The 17257-nt window shown below is 42.9% G+C and overlaps 1 protein-coding gene across 2 annotated transcripts in view; it reads left to right on the top strand.

Moving 5' to 3' along the window:
- Positions 1-17257, top strand: part of POLK (DNA polymerase kappa) — a 51720-nt gene that overhangs the window by 23761 nt on the left and 10702 nt on the right. For both annotated transcript variants that reach the window (XM_072138261.1, XM_072138269.1), the window contains exons 3-11: positions 3848-3967; positions 6537-6689; positions 7592-7723; positions 8161-8326; positions 9705-9935; positions 12074-12198; positions 13179-13345; positions 15427-15459; positions 16903-16999. In XM_072138261.1, the coding sequence (XP_071994362.1) occupies positions 3848-3967; positions 6537-6689; positions 7592-7723; positions 8161-8326; positions 9705-9935; positions 12074-12198; positions 13179-13345; positions 15427-15459; positions 16903-16999 (1224 nt within the window). The remainder of the gene's footprint in view (positions 1-3847; positions 3968-6536; positions 6690-7591; positions 7724-8160; positions 8327-9704; positions 9936-12073; positions 12199-13178; positions 13346-15426; positions 15460-16902; positions 17000-17257) is intronic.

Raw genomic sequence — 17257 nt, 5'->3', positions numbered from 1 at the left:
AGATAACTCCACTTATTTTAGAAAGCCCATAACATTTTGTGAATCATATATTCAAACTATTTACGCTTAATTTTTTGATTAATGACATTGAAAGTTGTTGTATTCATTTATTTATAGCATTATAGGTTTTTGTTACATAAATACAGCATTTCACAGATGTAAGTCCAACCTGTCTCTATCAGACATTGTGTACACAATTTCAGTCAGATCCGACCAAATATCAGAAGTCCAAGGTCGGCATGACACATTGGGGCTCATTTACTAAGGGTCCGTTGGAAGCATTTTGGTCGGGTTTCCCGACGATTTCGGTTTTGCGCCGGCTTGTACTTGACAGAAATCAGGGGGATGGTACCAGGTAAGTAAATCTGACCCATTGTTCTCCTGTCTGAAGCTACTCTTTGCTCCCTGCCCCCACCCTTCCATTCCAAGTTAAGCTCTCATACAGACTTCCTGCCGAAAAGGAGCAGCACGAGGAGAATAAAGCTACAAGCTACAGGCAGATAAGTTCTTTATCCAGGGAGAGGTTAGGGAGGCATATAGAAGAGATATGTCTATGTTATGGCTGTTAAAGCGGAGCTGAGAATGACATGTGTTGTATGGATCTCATCAGGGGTGTACCAAGCCTGTCTGCTGCCTGAGGCGAGCCATAGAGAGACGCCCCCCCCCCCCCCGCCCATATATGTAATATTTCAGGGAGTGTCAGGACCAGATCCATCATATTGGTTTGGTGTGAAAATAAAGCAATGCAAAAATGCATACAGAGTACCGCCCTGTAGTATTTAATGCATACAGCATGCCGCCATGTAGTATAAAATGCATACAGAGTACCGCCCTGTACTATTTAATGCATACAGCATGCCGCCATGTAGTATAAAATGCATACAGCATACCACCATGTAGTATAAAATGCATACAGCATACCGCCATGTAGTATTAAATGCATAGAGCGTACCACCATATAGTATAAAATGCATACAGAATATTGCCATGTGGTATAAAATACATACAGCGTCCCCCCATGTAGTATAAAATGCATACAGCACCCCCCCCATGTAGTATAAAATACATACATCATATTGCTATGTAGTGTAAAATGCATACAGCGTATACGGCATGTAGTAAAAAATACATACAGAATATTGCCATGTAGTGTAAAATACATACAGCGTACCACCATGTAGTATAAAATGTATACAGCATATCGCCATGTAGTATAACATGCATACAGAATATCGCCATGTACTATATAATGCATACAGCATATCGCCATGTAGTATATAATGCATACAGCATATCGCCATGTAGTATAAAATACATACAGCATATCGCCACATAGTATAAAATGCATGTAGCGTATCGCCATGTAGAATAAACCGCATACAACGTGCCACCATGTAGTATAAAATGCATACGGAATACATATATACACATGTAAACACGTACATATACACATACACATCACATACATATACACATACAAATCACATACATATACACATTACATACACAAATCACATACATGTACACATTACATACACAAATCACATACATGTACACAAACATATACACATACATATATACATTACATACACAAATCACATACATGTACACAAACATACACATACATATATACATTACATACACACGACATACATATACACATACATATACACACATACATGGACACATCACATACATATACATATATATATATATATATATATATATATATATATATATATATATATATATATATATATATATATATATACATTACATACACACATCACATACATATAAACAGATAAACTTACTTTATTTTCTTTTATTTTCCAGGAAGGTTCTCCAGGAGCGGGGGAGGGGGGGGCTTGGGCGTACAAGGGGGGGGGGGGATCCGAGCAGAGGAGGGGGGGAGCGGAGCGGAGGAGGCCGGGAGCGGAGCAGAGTGGAGGAGAGGGGGAGGACTGAGCGGAGGAGGGGGGGAGGACTGAGCGGAGGAGGGGGGGAGGACGGAGCGGAGCATAGCGGAGGAAGCGAAGATGAAAGGGACAGAAGGAGCGGAGCAGAGTGGAGGAGAAGGGGGAGCAGAGTGGAGGAGAAGGGGGAGCAGAGTGGAGGAGAAGGGGGAGCAGAGTGGAGGAGAAGGGGGAGCAGAGTGGAGGAGAAGGGGGAGCAGAGTGGAGGAGAAGGGGGAGCAGAGTGGAGGAGAAGGGGGAGCAGAGTGGAGGAGAAGGGGGAGCCGAGCGGAGGAGGGGGGGAGCCGAACGGAGGAGGCCGGGAGCGGAGCAGAGTGGAGGAGAGGGGGAGGACGGAGCGGAGGAGGGGGGGGGGACGGAGCGGAGCATAGCGGAGGAAGCGAAGATGAAAGGGACAGAAGGAGCGGAGCAGAGTGGAGGAGGGGGGGAGCGGAGCGGAGGAGGCCAGGAGCGGAGCAGAGCGGAGGAGAGGGGGAGGACGGAGCGGAGGAGGGGGGGAGGACGGAGCGGAGCATAGCGGAGGAAGCGGAGATGAAAGGGACAGAAGGAGCGGAGCAGAGTGGAGGAGAAGGGGGAGCCGAGCGGAGGAGGGGGAGAGCGGATATGAACGGGACAGAGGGAGCGGAACGGAGCAGAGTGGAGGAAGCGGAGATGAAAGGACAGAAGGAGCGGAGCGGAGCAGAGTGGAGGAGAGGGGGGGCGGAGCAGAGGAGGGGGAGAGCGGATATGAACGGGACAGAGGGAGCGGAACGGAGCAGAGTGGAGGAGAGGGGGGGAGCGGAGCGGAACAGAGCAGAGGGGGTGTCAGCCTGGGATGGTGGTCAGGTGGACGGCAGGACAGGCCGGCGGGCGGCAGCAAGGTCCGGTTGGCGGCAGCACGGGTGGGGGTTCCAGCGGCAGCATAGGCAGACTGGCGGGTGGTAGCATGGACGGCCGGGCGCACAATGCCGCCCCTCGTCCAGCAGGTGGCGCGCCGCCTGAGGCGAGATTCTCAACTCGCCTCATGGCAGGTGCGCCCCTGGATCTCATCCTCACTCATTTCTGATCTGCCTCATCTCTCTCTGTGTCAAATGCTAGTGAATGTTCAGAAGCTAAACTAAAGTGTATATAAACCCGGTACCCTGATAATCTAACCATATTGTCAGCTCACAGCATCTCATAGCACAGATGAATCAGGAAGTGTCTGCTTTGGAGAGTCCCCACCCACACTCTGGGATTTTGCACTGACCAACCTAGATGAAGAGTGATAAAAGCTAAAACAGCAATAAAACTGAGTAAAATTATAACGTAAGGGTTTAGAAAATATCTTTATTGTGTAAGCATCCCTAGGGGGCAGAAATATGAGAATTGAATCATTTACAGCCTTCTTTTCCATAAGGATCTGCACAGGAATACGTAATCGATTGAAAGATTCTTAATTGTTGGTAACAAACCTTAATTCCTATTCCTGATGATCTTGATTTTTTTACTTCTTAATCTTCATTCATATAAACGCTTATCTGATCATGCATTTGTTGTGTTCTTTGATCACTGCTTCACAGCTCCTCCCCTCTGCTGGAATATCCAGAAGCCTACTACAGCTCTTACTCAGAGCAGAGGGCAGGGACTGTGCTGTGAGATCTCAGTCTGCAGTGCAACACAGTCATACAAGACAAGCTACACTCCAGGAATCTAAATGCATTTTTCACAGTTCTGCTGCTACTAACAAAACACTGGTATTACATGGATTTTCAGGGCTACTGTCTACAGCTTTATATGTTTAAAACCGCTGACAGGTTCCCGTTAATGTGTAAAATCTCTGTAAGTTCTAAGTTGTGTAAAAAGAGAACCGTATGCTCAAATGATGACTTACATTAATTTATTTATTACAGGGTTCGAAGTTTTATGACAATGAACTTAAGAAAGATCAACAAGTTAATCAGCGTATTGAGAAAATGTTGCAGCAGAAAAATCAGTTGACCAGTTCACAATTAAAGATGGCTCAAGTCCAGGTACAGTGCTACACGAGAGAAAAAAAAGAGAGAAAAAAATTATATATATATATATATATAATCAATATATCAATTTTTGATGGTAATTCTGCTACAATATAGGGCAGTGATGGCGAACCTATGGCACGGGTGCCAGAGGTGGCACTCAGAGCCCTATCTGTGGGCACCCGGGCCATCGCCCCAGCTCACCAGACAAGACTCAAAGAATCTTCCTGCAGTTCCAAGCAACTTAAAAGATGCTGCTTTCAGTCAAACTTTGATACTGACTTCGCTACTTGGGACTGCAGGAAGAGGGAGAATGAGTAGACAGGGCTGAATTATCTTTGGAGGACCTCCTGCTGCAAATTTTCCATCTTTCTACTGTGTTGCTGTCCGCAGGAGGCCTATGTTATTGAATGTTGTTGAAGAACAGGGAGCAATAGGTCACTGCTTGGTTGGCACCTCTCAATAAATAAGGGGGGTTTTGGGCACTCGGCCGGTAAAAGGTTCGCCATCACTGATATAGGGCATGCCCCTTTTTTCCCTGTATGTGAAAATAAGGCTACATACACACGAGTATGGCCGGCATACATCAGGGAGAGGAGCAGGGGATGAGCCCAGATGAACGGTACATGGTCATTCCCGTACGGCGCCGTGAGGCCATAGAAGTGTATGGGGGACGTATATACACATATATACATCCCCCATACGTTTTTGTGAATGTAGCCTAAATTATAGAAATGAAAGAGCGGTTTTAGCCTGATGCTTACTCATTTTATTGGAAATTTAAAGGGGTATTCCCATTTCAACAAGTAGTGGATATTGTTTGAATAATTGAAAGTTTTACAATTTTCCAATATACTTTCTGTATCAATTCCTCGTGGTTTTCTATAGGAAGCTTCATTGTTTAATTCCAGTGGATAGAAATCTGACCATGGTCACACAGGTGCACGGCTCGTTATATCACACAGCTCTGATTACTCTCTGATACTAATGAGCCGTGCACCTGTGTGACCATGGTCAGAATTCTGTCTACTGGAAGAAAACATAGAAGCTTTCTCTAGCAGGACAGCAAGCAGAGATCTAGAAAACTGTGAGGAATTGATACAGAAAGTATATTGCACATTTTTTTTTTAATGATGCTAATGAGCCATAAAGGTTGTCTAGGCAGGTGTTACCAGAGCCCCTTTGTGCTGTAGCTTCACACTGTGTAGGAGCACTACCCTCAACCCCAACTCCACAAGCACTTCCTGCAAAGTGTAACATCCTGTGAAGCTACAACATGGAGGGTCTTTGGTAACACCCAAGTAGCCCTTCTGGTTCATAGGGATAATTGTGAAAGTTGATTTTAGTAGGAAGGAGGCCATGGATAACAAATCTAATACGATTCACACAGTCTAGTGCCTTGATCTATGAGTAAGTGTCCCTGGTTGGGGCGAATGGATTTCCTTTAAAGACTGGGCACGAATAAGGGTAAATACAATCCCCTAATAGGGTCACCCATATTTTCTAAAGTATGTAGCCGAATGTGATGTGATACATCTGCAACCGTGTCCGGTGGACTACCGAAGGGGAAGGGGGTAGTGCGCTATTTACTGGCTAACAATAACTGATATAAAAAACTGATTGATGTGAGATGTGAACTGGCGCTTATAGTTCAACAATATACCTTAAAAAAATAAATTATTATTACTCTCAACCAATAGACTTTTTGTCGCCTTATGTTGTCATCAATTCTTATCTCCCATTTGGAACGCTGTATTCAAGCCCTTGTACTTTGTAACTTGATTTTATTTTGTTGCATGTTTTTTTACTTTTTACTTTTATTTCACATTTTGTTATCTTGAAAGCAACAAAGTCCTTCTCCACACACTGCTCTGTCACACTTGGTTACACAGATTGTACTCTGTCACAAACCTCAATCTATCTGGTGTTTTTGTTTTGCCCGGCTTGCTGAAAATCTTGAAGGTCAAGGTTTAACAGCACTTGACCGCCAGCCACCAAATAGATCTTCCATTGTTCGTGTGAGGAGTGTGCTGTAAGCCAGTCATAGGTTCTGGTCATGCTTGGATCAAGAGTTTTATGAGTTGTGAAAATCATAAGACAAAGCTGGAATTCATACAATCAGTAATACCAGCGTGAAGAAGTTCTCGAAAACAAGTCTGAACCTTGTAGCACCCAGAAGGTTCAACAAAGTCCAATATGTAGATTTGTTTAGGTTTATTAATATATAAATATACAAATTAATGTATTTATTACCTTATCAGCATTGATAAAGTACATGGATTGCTATGATGTGGTTTGTATCTACATGTAATCCTAGACCTCTTATCTGGATTCTGAAATATACATTCTCAGGCGATGTCAAAAATCTTGGTGAGGTCTGGATATTTGTTGGGTATTTGCTAGTACTGCTACTTCTCCTGTTGGAGACGTATTAACCGGGGAGAGACCTGTCTACGAGGCTGAGCTGGGTGGAAAGAAGCCATAGGGGAGCTACCAAGCAGACACTAAGTAGGTCTTACAAATCTAAGTTCCCCCCCAAAAAATGTATCACTTGACCGTTTTTTTTTCTTCTCTCAATGAATAGGTGGAGAAAATGACTCTAGAACTTGAGCGGAGTCGGGACTTGAGCCGGGCTATTGTACATGTTGACATGGATGCATTTTACGCAGCAGTGGAAATGAGAGACAATCCTGAACTGAAGGACAAACCGATGGCTGTGGGTTCCATGAGTATGCTGGTGAGTCTATGGCATCTATTACATTGTTGTTCTACATAGCCATTAATGAATGAATAAACAGAATGAATGTATTGCTGGTTGCATCTTATCTTGTGATGGGGGTTGGAGTATGATGAGGAAGGTGGACAGGACCGCCACTAGGAAATTTGGGGCCCCTGACTAGAAAATTTTTGTAGCCCCCACCAGCGACTATTCCCACATTGATACATAACATTGTATATACAATTTTGTTTTTGACCAAAACATTTTAAAGCCATGACAAGCTAGACTCTTTTGACCGGACCCTACTCTACTGCACATGCCCACTCAGAATATAGATGGCTTCTGCACTCAGTATATAGACAGCCCCTGCACGTGCTCACTCGGTCCATAGACAGCCCCCCCTCCCCAGTCCACAGTCGCCCCCCCACCCCCATATCACAGTAGATGGCCACCCTTTACATAACTCCCCCCCTCCTTTACATATACTCCCTTTCAGCTCCCCTTCTACCCGGCCCAGCTGCTCCATCTTCTCCTCTTACGGTCCGGGCGCATACTCCATGACGTGGCGGTGTCGCAGCCGTGTGACATCATAGCATAATGGCCCGCACAGTGCATATACTATGACGGGACACGTCCGAGACACTGGCGTGTCATAGTGATGCCCCCAGGTCGGCAGAGGAGAAGACGGAGCTGGGGAGAAGAAGCGGAGTATCGATTTTTTATTTTTTTGCTGGGGTAATTTCTGGGTACTGTGAGCCCCCCTTTTTATTGGAAAATTGGGGCGCCCTTGAACATAGTCCCACTACACCCCCCCATGATGGCGTCCTTGGGAGTGGATGGTGGGTTGGAGTGCCTGTAATCTTATATGATATATGACTATTCCTTTTTGCCTCTTCTCTCAATTTTTTTTTTTCGTCAAGTCCACCTCAAACTATGTCGCAAGAAGGTTTGGTGTACGTGCAGCTATGCCAGGATTCATTGCAAAGAAGTTGTGTCCGAATTTACAGATTGTCCCAGTGAATTTTGACAAGTATCGGGCAGTAAGTAAAGAGGTATGTTCTGCAATGGGAAAAACATTGTACCTTTTAAAGGTATAAGATGGCACTAAATCCTATTCATATTATGTCCATATAACCCCCTGACTCGTTAACAGACCTTTTGTCTGGTCATCCCTAAAAAGAACGGAGGTTACAATTCAATGTCCTAATCCAGAGTACAGCCACATATGTTAGTTTTGCCTTAGTACTTGAGCCTTTTCCAGTTTTTTTTTATTTTTTATATCTATTTTATTTATATTATATTTATATTTATATTAAATATGTTTATAATTTAAAAAAGTTTGCTGAATTGCAACTCCCAGTGTACCCTGATACCTACACGCATGACTTGTAATAGTTTTAGAACAACATGATTGTGAACACCATATAAAAGTATATAAATATATATATATATATAAATAAATATATCATTTTTTATTTTTTTCTTTCAGATTCGGGAAATATTTTCTGAGTATGATCCCAACTTTTTACCCTTGAGCCTTGATGAGGCTTATCTGGATATCACTGATCATTTAGAAGAACGACTGACTCGGCCTGAGGATCGGAGAACATTTACTGTTAAAAATGGACACGCTGAAAATGGAGACCCTCCAGCAGGTATAATGTCAAATAGTTATTTTCTTGAACCACTGAAATACACTAAATACACCGGAGCCCCTGAGGCTCACTTGCATATTTTTTAAAAGTCCTATTTAAAAAAATATAAGCCATTAACAGCAAAATGAGGAACAGATCCTGTTTCAGAGGGCACACGCCAGTATGTAAGTATGGACTAAAGCCGCTAAATCCGTGTGGCCGATTTCCCCCAGTGCACTTGGAGATGGAGTTGAAATTGTCCGAATGACCAGATCAGTTTTCCAACGTTCTGCTAAGCGCTTCTTTAAATGGCAATAACTCTGGAAAACCTTTATATATAATAACAATTTTACAGTGGTTTTTTTTTTCATGACATGTGAGTCTTTTCCTTGATAGGCTAGTTTTATTAATTACAAATTTTATTCTTTATAAAATTAGCCAATAATTGACTACAAATGTGAAAAAATAATAATATTTTTTTTTAATATGTACAGCATTATTCCATCACCCCTTTCCCAGGTTCAGCTACAGATTCAGAGGGTGCAGGTACTTCTGCAAAGTGAAAGTCTTTCCTGAAGCTCCTTCTATATTCTGCCTTCAGCTGACTGACTGGGGGGGGGGGGGGACTTCAAACACCTATATTTCCTGAACCCTTGCACATAGTAATGCAAACACAGGAGAGTCTTCCCTTTTTAATATCATAGAATTGCAAATGAATCGGTATGTATATCGATTCTTAAAGTTACAATCGGAAATGGAAAGTTGTACATAAAAACCATTATTTATTAGTACTACTTTAAGGGTGGATATCTCTGGTTCTGTGAATTGTCCTTATACAATACATTTGAAAGGGGAGATTCTCTTGTTTAAAATGACAAAATTGTGTTTCTAGGTGCCAGGGCTCAGGAGATATAGCTGTTTGAAGTTGCCCACTGTCATGGCATTATATAGAGGTCCTTTTTGAACAGGGCATTTGCAAATGGGACGTATATAGCCATATGGCAGTTATGAAGGGGTTATAGGACATCTACCACCAGAGATAGGGATTGTAAATCAAAAGCAAAAGGCTTTAAAAATTATGCAAATGACACTGAGGGGCTCCAGGCTCTATTAACACCTCGGAGCCTCAAACTCAATTGCATTATCATTTTTTTTTTTTTTTTGTACAAACCATGGCATAAGAAGCTAAGGAAGCGCAGATCCTGCCAGAGTGGACACACACCAGTATGTCAGTGTGCTTGGTGTACAATCCTTCATCCTCATGATAATGTCCTTTAAATTGGTCACCAGGTTTGGGTGGCATTTTGAAATTTTAATATTTTGTGTATAATTTGGATGACTCTGATGCTACCAATTTTGCCATTTCTTAAAAATATTTCTCAACTGCTGGTGTGTCTAGAAGTGAAGGCCAAGTGTGAACCAGAAGAAACGTGCACATCACCGGTTCTTTTTGAAGACAGTCCTACATTTTTGCCAGACCAATGTCATGACTTCTCCAGGCAAGATCTCAAGTGTGAAAATCAAGAACGGCCACAGGAAAATGTGTTTGTCTTTGGAACATCAGCAGAGGAAGCTGTAAGGGAAATGCGATTTCGTATAGAACAGAAAACCACCCTGACTGCCAGTGCTGGTAAGGGTTAATAACTTTCATTGCCTCCTCTTTCACTGAACATAACCATGATGAGACTGACAATAATACTCTAGACTTCTTTCTACTGTCCTGAGCTAAGTTTCTTTCCATGTCGGTGGAAAAAGTCTTCGCTCTTTAGTTCATTTTCATGTTGTTAGAGGTTTCAGCTGAGTTTGTTTCTTTTGTGATGAATCTGGACATCATGCCTGGATGCTCACATGTAAAACTAGCCGAGCAGCATGTCCATTCTCCCCTATGCTACATCTGACAACATAATAATGCTGTATAGGAAGAATAGACTCTACTTACCTGGCTGTGGTGTGCACAACCAATCAGGATTCAATCCTCTGCAGAGGGAGAAGACTCAAAGGGATTTCCACACTGATACATTTTATTTGCAAAAGGCTCAGAATGCTGCTAAAAATATGTAAATATGTACATCTACTCATTGGTCTCATCTGGTCCTGGTCCATCACATTCCCTTGCTGATTTCCCTTAGCACACAGTCACTGCTCAGCTCCTCCTGCTCTATAACACGCTGCCTGCTGATAGGACTCTAAATATAATGTTCTTAGCTCCCCCTGCTTTCTGCAGATACTATGTACATTCTGCTCAGCTCCTCCTGCTGTATGACCTGCTGCCTGCAGATAGGACACTACAATCTGCTCAGCTCCTCCTACTATATAACATGGTGCTTCCAGATAGGACACTATGTATAATCCACTCAGCTCCTTCTGCTCTAGAACATATTGCCTTCAGATAAGGCTCTATCTAAAATCTTCCTCGCTCCACCGGTTATGTAACATGCTGTCTGCAGCTAGGATGACGTATAGAATCTGCCCAGCTCCTCCTGCTCTATAGCAGATGAGACCTTCTCTACAATCTGCTCAGCTCCTCCTGCTCTATAACATTCTGCTGTATTATCGTGGTGACGGGGTTTCTTTAAATGTGCAATGATTAATATCCCTTGTGGTTAGTCTCCTGTAGAGTTGAGCAGTGGAGATCCCAGTAGGGAACACTGTACTCAGCTTATCGAGTAGCGATTGTTGAAAGCATAAAACCCTTTAGAGGATTACATTGAAACAGAATATGGGTATGTGCCACTAAGCACTACAGCAGTAATAAATAATTTTGTACAAGGGCTTGTTCTGTGTTTTCTTTATAGCACAATTGACTTTTGCTGTATATAAACACTGCGGAAATATCTGATATTTATCACTAGGGTTTTATCAGTGAATCTCTGTACATCACAGAACTGGAGATTATTGGTTCCATATAATGGATTGTCATAGACCATGCATCATCCTGTAGTCCTATCTCCACAGAGCCATAACTCTATACCAAACCAGTTCTTCCAGAACTTCCACCTCCTGGACTGGTTCTGATATTGGTCTTGTTACAAAGAATTTTAGCAGTGACCAAAATGCTTTTGCATTTCTGTAGATCCCAACAGAAGACTGGTTAGGAAGCTTTCTAAATTGGTTGCCCCCACAGCGGGGTAGACGAGTCTTATATTACTGTGCACCAAGTATACAGCATATTGGGGCTCATTTACTAAGGGTCCGAACGGCGCACTTTCGTGGGGTTTCCCAAATATTTCCGTTTTGCGTTGAATTTCCCTGGGATTTTGGCGCACGAGATCGGAATGTGGCGCATCTGTGCCAGCTTTCATGCGACAGAAATCGGGGGGCGTGGCCGTCGGACAACCCGATGGATTTGGAAAAACTGCGGAATTTAAAAAACGAAATTGTGCGCACGACCTTAGTGAATCCCGGAAGGCCCAAATCCTCGTTGGACAATGCGCCGCGGGAACGCACCTGGAACGGGTAAGTAAATGTGCCCCATTGTGTCCTAGTTTCTTAGTGGTTCGTCAATCTCTGCAATAATTGCCAGATCTCTGTTTACACCAAATTTTCCATTTGTTGTTTAACATTTTTTGAACAGACGGATCCGGATAAACAACCCCAGCGCTTTATACACTGCAATTGTTAAGCTATTACTAGATCGTTGGCCGAGTTTAATATTTGGCGACTTTAAAAACATTTGTGTTACTCATCTTTAATGCCTTCTGAGCCATTGATTTAAACATTGGACGAGTAAGATATAAAGGTCATTTCCTAACGATTTTCTATTTTCAGGCATTGCTCCAAACATGATGCTGGCCAAAGTTTGCAGCGACAAAAACAAACCTAATGGGCAGTATATAATCCTGCATGAGAGACAGGCAGTAATGGACTTCATCAAAGACTTGCCGATCAGGAAGGTACGATGCCGTGGGGGGAGAAGACCATGTATGAACATGATTGCTCAGTATGTCACACATAGGGGGGAATTCATTAAGACTGTGTTTGCGTGGGTTTCCTCGGGGTCCTCTGGTTTCCTCCCACACTCCAAAACATACTGGTAGGTTGATTAGATTGTGAGCCCCATTGGGGACAGGGAACAATTTGGCAAGCTCTGTGCAGGGCTGCGTAATCTTTGTGCGCTATATAAATGAATTATTATTATTAAGACTGCTGTTTGGAATGCCAGTCCCCTACAGGCGTTCCAGCGCTAATATCCTCTAAAAAGGGACAGACAAATGTTTTGACTTCCGTGGGAGAAGTTTCTTGTATATTGATAGACCTGGTGGCCACCAGGAGAGAGAAGCTGGTGGAACACGGTGGGTGCGGACGCCCTACATAACAAAGACCACCTCAGTCGCATATCTAGTACTGAACATATAATACTTCCAGCATATTTCTCATGTAGTGTTGTGAGCGGTCTGTCGGATTGACTTGATCTATGGCAGCACATCTGGCTTTTCTTAGATGGGGGCCAAAACCCAAGTTCTCCTGGCAGCGTGGAGGCCTCATGATATGTAGGAGGTTCGCTTCACTTTTTTTTTTTCTTTTAATATTTTGTTATGCCAAGTCATCAACATTCTTCATCCAGGGAAATTTCACTGCGGGATCCCTGTTTGTCTTCACTTCTATTGGAGTGGGTGAAAGGTGGATTAACTGATATGACAGATATTATAAGATCCCCACACACAGTTTTCTGACCGCAACCCATCATGTATTCCTGGCATGTGTTGTAATAGTAACAACACCAAAATTATTCATCCGGCCTGGTATGAAAACACAGTAGGCTTTAGCAAATCCGTTTTTTTTGGAAGATACTGTTCTTGTCAGCAGTAAGTGAGCTACACCCTATGTAGCTCTGCCAGCCATCTGTATACTGACAATTGTGTTATTACTGCAGGTTCCAGGCATAGGAAAAGTCACGGAAAAAATGTTACGAGCACTTGGAATTACAACGTGTACTGACCTTTACCAGCAGAGGGCGCTGCTCTCACTATTGTTCTCCGATACTTCCTGGCATAACTTTCTCCATATTTCCCTGGGCCTGGGATCCACACGCATAGAAAGGTGAGTGCGGTATTAACTCTTGTTCATACACACTCTATTATCATGTTCCACACAAGTGTCCTATCCTTTGGAGATCTGAATGGCGACCTTACTTTTACGCACCATGGCTGCCCTATAGACCCAAAGGTACATAGTACTATCTACTATGACCAGGGATATAAGGAGCCTTGCACCTGTGTGACATCGCATGACCAGGGATATAATGAACCGTGCACCTGTGTGACATCACATGACCAGGGATATAACAAGCCATGCACCAGTTTGACATCACATGACCAGGGATATAACAAGCCGTGCACCTGTGTGACATTACATGATCAGGGATATAACAAGCCGTGCACCTGTGTGACATCACATGACCAGGAATATAACGAGCCGTGCATCTGTGTGACATCACATGACCAGGGATATAACGTGTCGTGTACCTGTGTGACATCATATGACCAGGGATATAAGGAGCCGTGCACCTGTGTGACATCACATGACCAGGGATATAACAAGCCGTGCACCCGTGTGACATCACATGACCAAGGATATAACATGCCGTGCACCTGTGTGACATTACATGACCAGGGATATAACAAGCCATGCACCTGTGTGACATCACATGACCAGGAATATAACGAGCCGTGCATCTGTGTGACATCACACGACCAGGGTTATAACAAGCCGTGCATCTGTGTGACATCATATGACCAGGGACCAGTTTTTATCCACATGAAGCTTTCTGTTTAATGACAGCAAGCAGAGACCTAGAAAACCATGAGGAATCAATACAGAAAGTATATTGGAAAATTGTATATAATAAGTGTTTATATATTGGGGTCCCTGTCCCCAATGGGGATCACAATCTAAACAACCTACCAGTATGTTTTGGAGTGTGGGAGGAAACTGGAGGACCTGGAGGAAACCCACACAAACATGGAGAGAACATACAAACTCTTTGCAGATGGTGACCTGGGTGGGACTAGAACCCAGGACTGAGTGCTACCCACTCAGCCACCGTGCTGCCTTACTATCTTTTCATGACACAATTTAAATTATTTGCTGAAGCAGGATAACCCCTTTTTAGGTTTTTTTTTAATGCAGCCTCTGTCATCGCTTATATGGAGAGTTTTGAGACACTAAACCAGCAGTGCATATAGACCTGTGGTTCGTTTAGTATCCAAATTCCTCTGACAGGTTCCTTTTGAGTTACATTTTATCAGGGGATGCAATTCTCTTCAGATTTCCAGTTTCTTTTTACCGGTATAACTATAGGGAATATCGAATGAAATAATATTTTATTTTAAGGAATTGTTTCTTAAAAGTGTTTTCCAGAATCTCCTATCCTCTGGAGATAGATGCTCTCCCAGCAATTAGGGTCCCCACTGATCTTGAGGGTCCCAGCATCCTCTATACGAACAAGCAGAGGGGCACGTGCCTGGCCACCACTCCACCGATAGAAGTAGATGGAGTAGTGGTCATGTATATGCACTACCACCACCTTTATGGGGGGGTTGGAAACCTTCATGTTTGTGAGGATTTACAATCTAGAACAGTGATGGCTAACCTTTTAGAGCCAGAGTGCCCAAACTTCAACTAAAAGCCAGTTATTTATTGCAAAGTGCCAGCACAGCAATTTAAGCAGTAATTTATTTCCAATTTTCAATTGTTCAGCCTCCTAAAGACACCAACACAGTTGAAAGGAGGAGGGAAAATTCGCCTATCATTGTAGGAAGATTCTCCAGGAAGATTCTTTGAGTCCTGTCTGTTGAACTTCATTCTGGGGTGATGGCCTGGGTGCCCACACAGAGGGCTCCGAGTGCCGCCTCTGGCACCCGTGTCATAGGTTCGCCACCACTGATCTAGAAGAATGATCCCCCACAGATGGTGAAAGCTGCATACACTACTGTTATATGTAAGGATTTATGATGTTCTTCTCCCATGCCCCAGACCGCTCTCTCCTCACTGTGGGATTTCGAGCTCCAAAAACTGTTATGATATATTAATTCAAAACCAGATAACAATGGATGGAGTCACTGGATCAATCAAATCTTGAGCAATGAGAGGGCTGACATTTTATTTTCCTTTTCCTTTAGAGACGGAGAAAGAAAAAGCATGAGCACAGAAAGGTGTGTACTCCGTATGGCGAAGCATGTGGTATCGGATTTTTTGGTATTCTTATCAGTGACTGTTTCTTGGTATAGTACGTGACAGATCTTTGTTATTACTCAAGGATGTGTGACCCACTAATCACAGGTGCCGTCATATCACCCATTGTGCAGAATAATCTGCCTTTACACACTACTGTGTGCAGGATTGTAAAAATGTATTTATAATTTCAATCTGTAATTTTTGATTGGAAATCTGTATTTGTGTTTTAAACTATTGAAAGTGGTCAAGGATGCACATGTTAGACATATGTACAGTTGCAAGGGGGTGCTGTTTACCTTTTTAATGGATGGAATTGGTAATGAGAGATGACCGACCCGTGGTCTCAGATCGGGTACAGCATTCGGTTTGGCCATGCGACCTGAACGCATTGCCGGAGTGTGGCTAAACAGCCAATATGGCAAATTGATGTTGGATTGGCTGTTTTGCAGGCAATATGTCCAGAACCCAAACTGAAACTACAAGTTCGCTCATCTCTACTGGTAATGGCTGGCAATCCCACAGATATAAATGTGTTGGGTGGTGGTGGAAGAGCTATAATGTATCGGGCTATTGCTCTCAGAGCTGCAGAATTGAAGGACTGCTACAGATGGCTCATAGACAGCATGGTTTTGCATGTTCAACTAGTTGCCCCATTTATTTACTGGGGTTATCCAGTTACAACAAATTAACCCTATTCACAGAATAGGGGCTAACTTGCTGATTAGAGGGGGTGTTCGTGACGGATCATAAAAATGCTGATCCGTTGCACCCCAAAGGAGGGAGCGGCAGGTTGGTAATGCCACAATACTGCTCAATTCAACAGACGAAGATGGCTTAGAAGGGTGCTCAGCTTTCTCTGTCAACGCCATACAGTTAAATAGAGAAGTAAGGCGCATGTGCGACTGGCTGCCCTGTTCATTTGGGGTACAACAGACACCCCATTCTCGGAATTCATGGGGTCCATCACTAAGACCCACACGATAACCAAGTTAGCCCTTTTTCTTTAATTAGACCTAACTTATGTGACTGGATCCATTCTCATGACAGATATGACTCTCAGCAGTCAAATAGGGAATTATTTGAATTGTATGGAACTAAAATATAACTATTTTTACATTAAATCAATGCCCTTTAGTGAACCATATACTCCAAGACTTTCAACAGGAAACAAATGTATTGTCTCTTTTTATGGGCCTGAATATGAGAATTCATGCTGTGAGAGGGGGGAGAGAGCAGCAAGAGAAACACAACTGATTGTCAGAACCTATTGCACAGCAAAAAGAGAAAATAACCTTTGGACAAATATAGACCTGGTCTTGAAGTTCAATATATTTAATCATAGATTCCATCAATAAACATTGTATATAGTGTGTATTTGCTATAATAATTTGTCTTTTCATTTGTATGGTAATCAATTTCAGGACATTCAGTGAAATTAGCTCTGCTGAGGAACAATATGAGCTGTGCCGGGAGCTGTGCAAGGATCTTGCAGAAGACCTCAGTAAGGAAGGATTAAAGGTTTGTGAAACTATTTTTTAAAGGTTTGGTTCTATGAAATGACATATATATGGATGCAACCAAATCCAGCAAATTCTTTTTGTGTTGTACTTAAAAGAAACCTACCACTTTAAAATGACCCTTCTGACCCATAAATACCTTTAGACAGCTCAGAATGAGCTGATGCGGGAACATATCTTGAATAAAAGCAGAAACCGCTGTATTAATGTAAAAAGTGTTTGTTTCCGTATCCAAATCGACCTTCGGCGCTTCTGTGTG

Source organism: Engystomops pustulosus, chromosome 1, assembly GCF_040894005.1.
Source record: "Engystomops pustulosus chromosome 1, aEngPut4.maternal, whole genome shotgun sequence".
NCBI lineage: Eukaryota > Metazoa > Chordata > Amphibia > Anura > Leptodactylidae > Engystomops > Engystomops pustulosus.
Note: the sequence above shows the minus strand (reverse complement) of the source record. Positions and strands in the feature narration are given on the sequence as shown.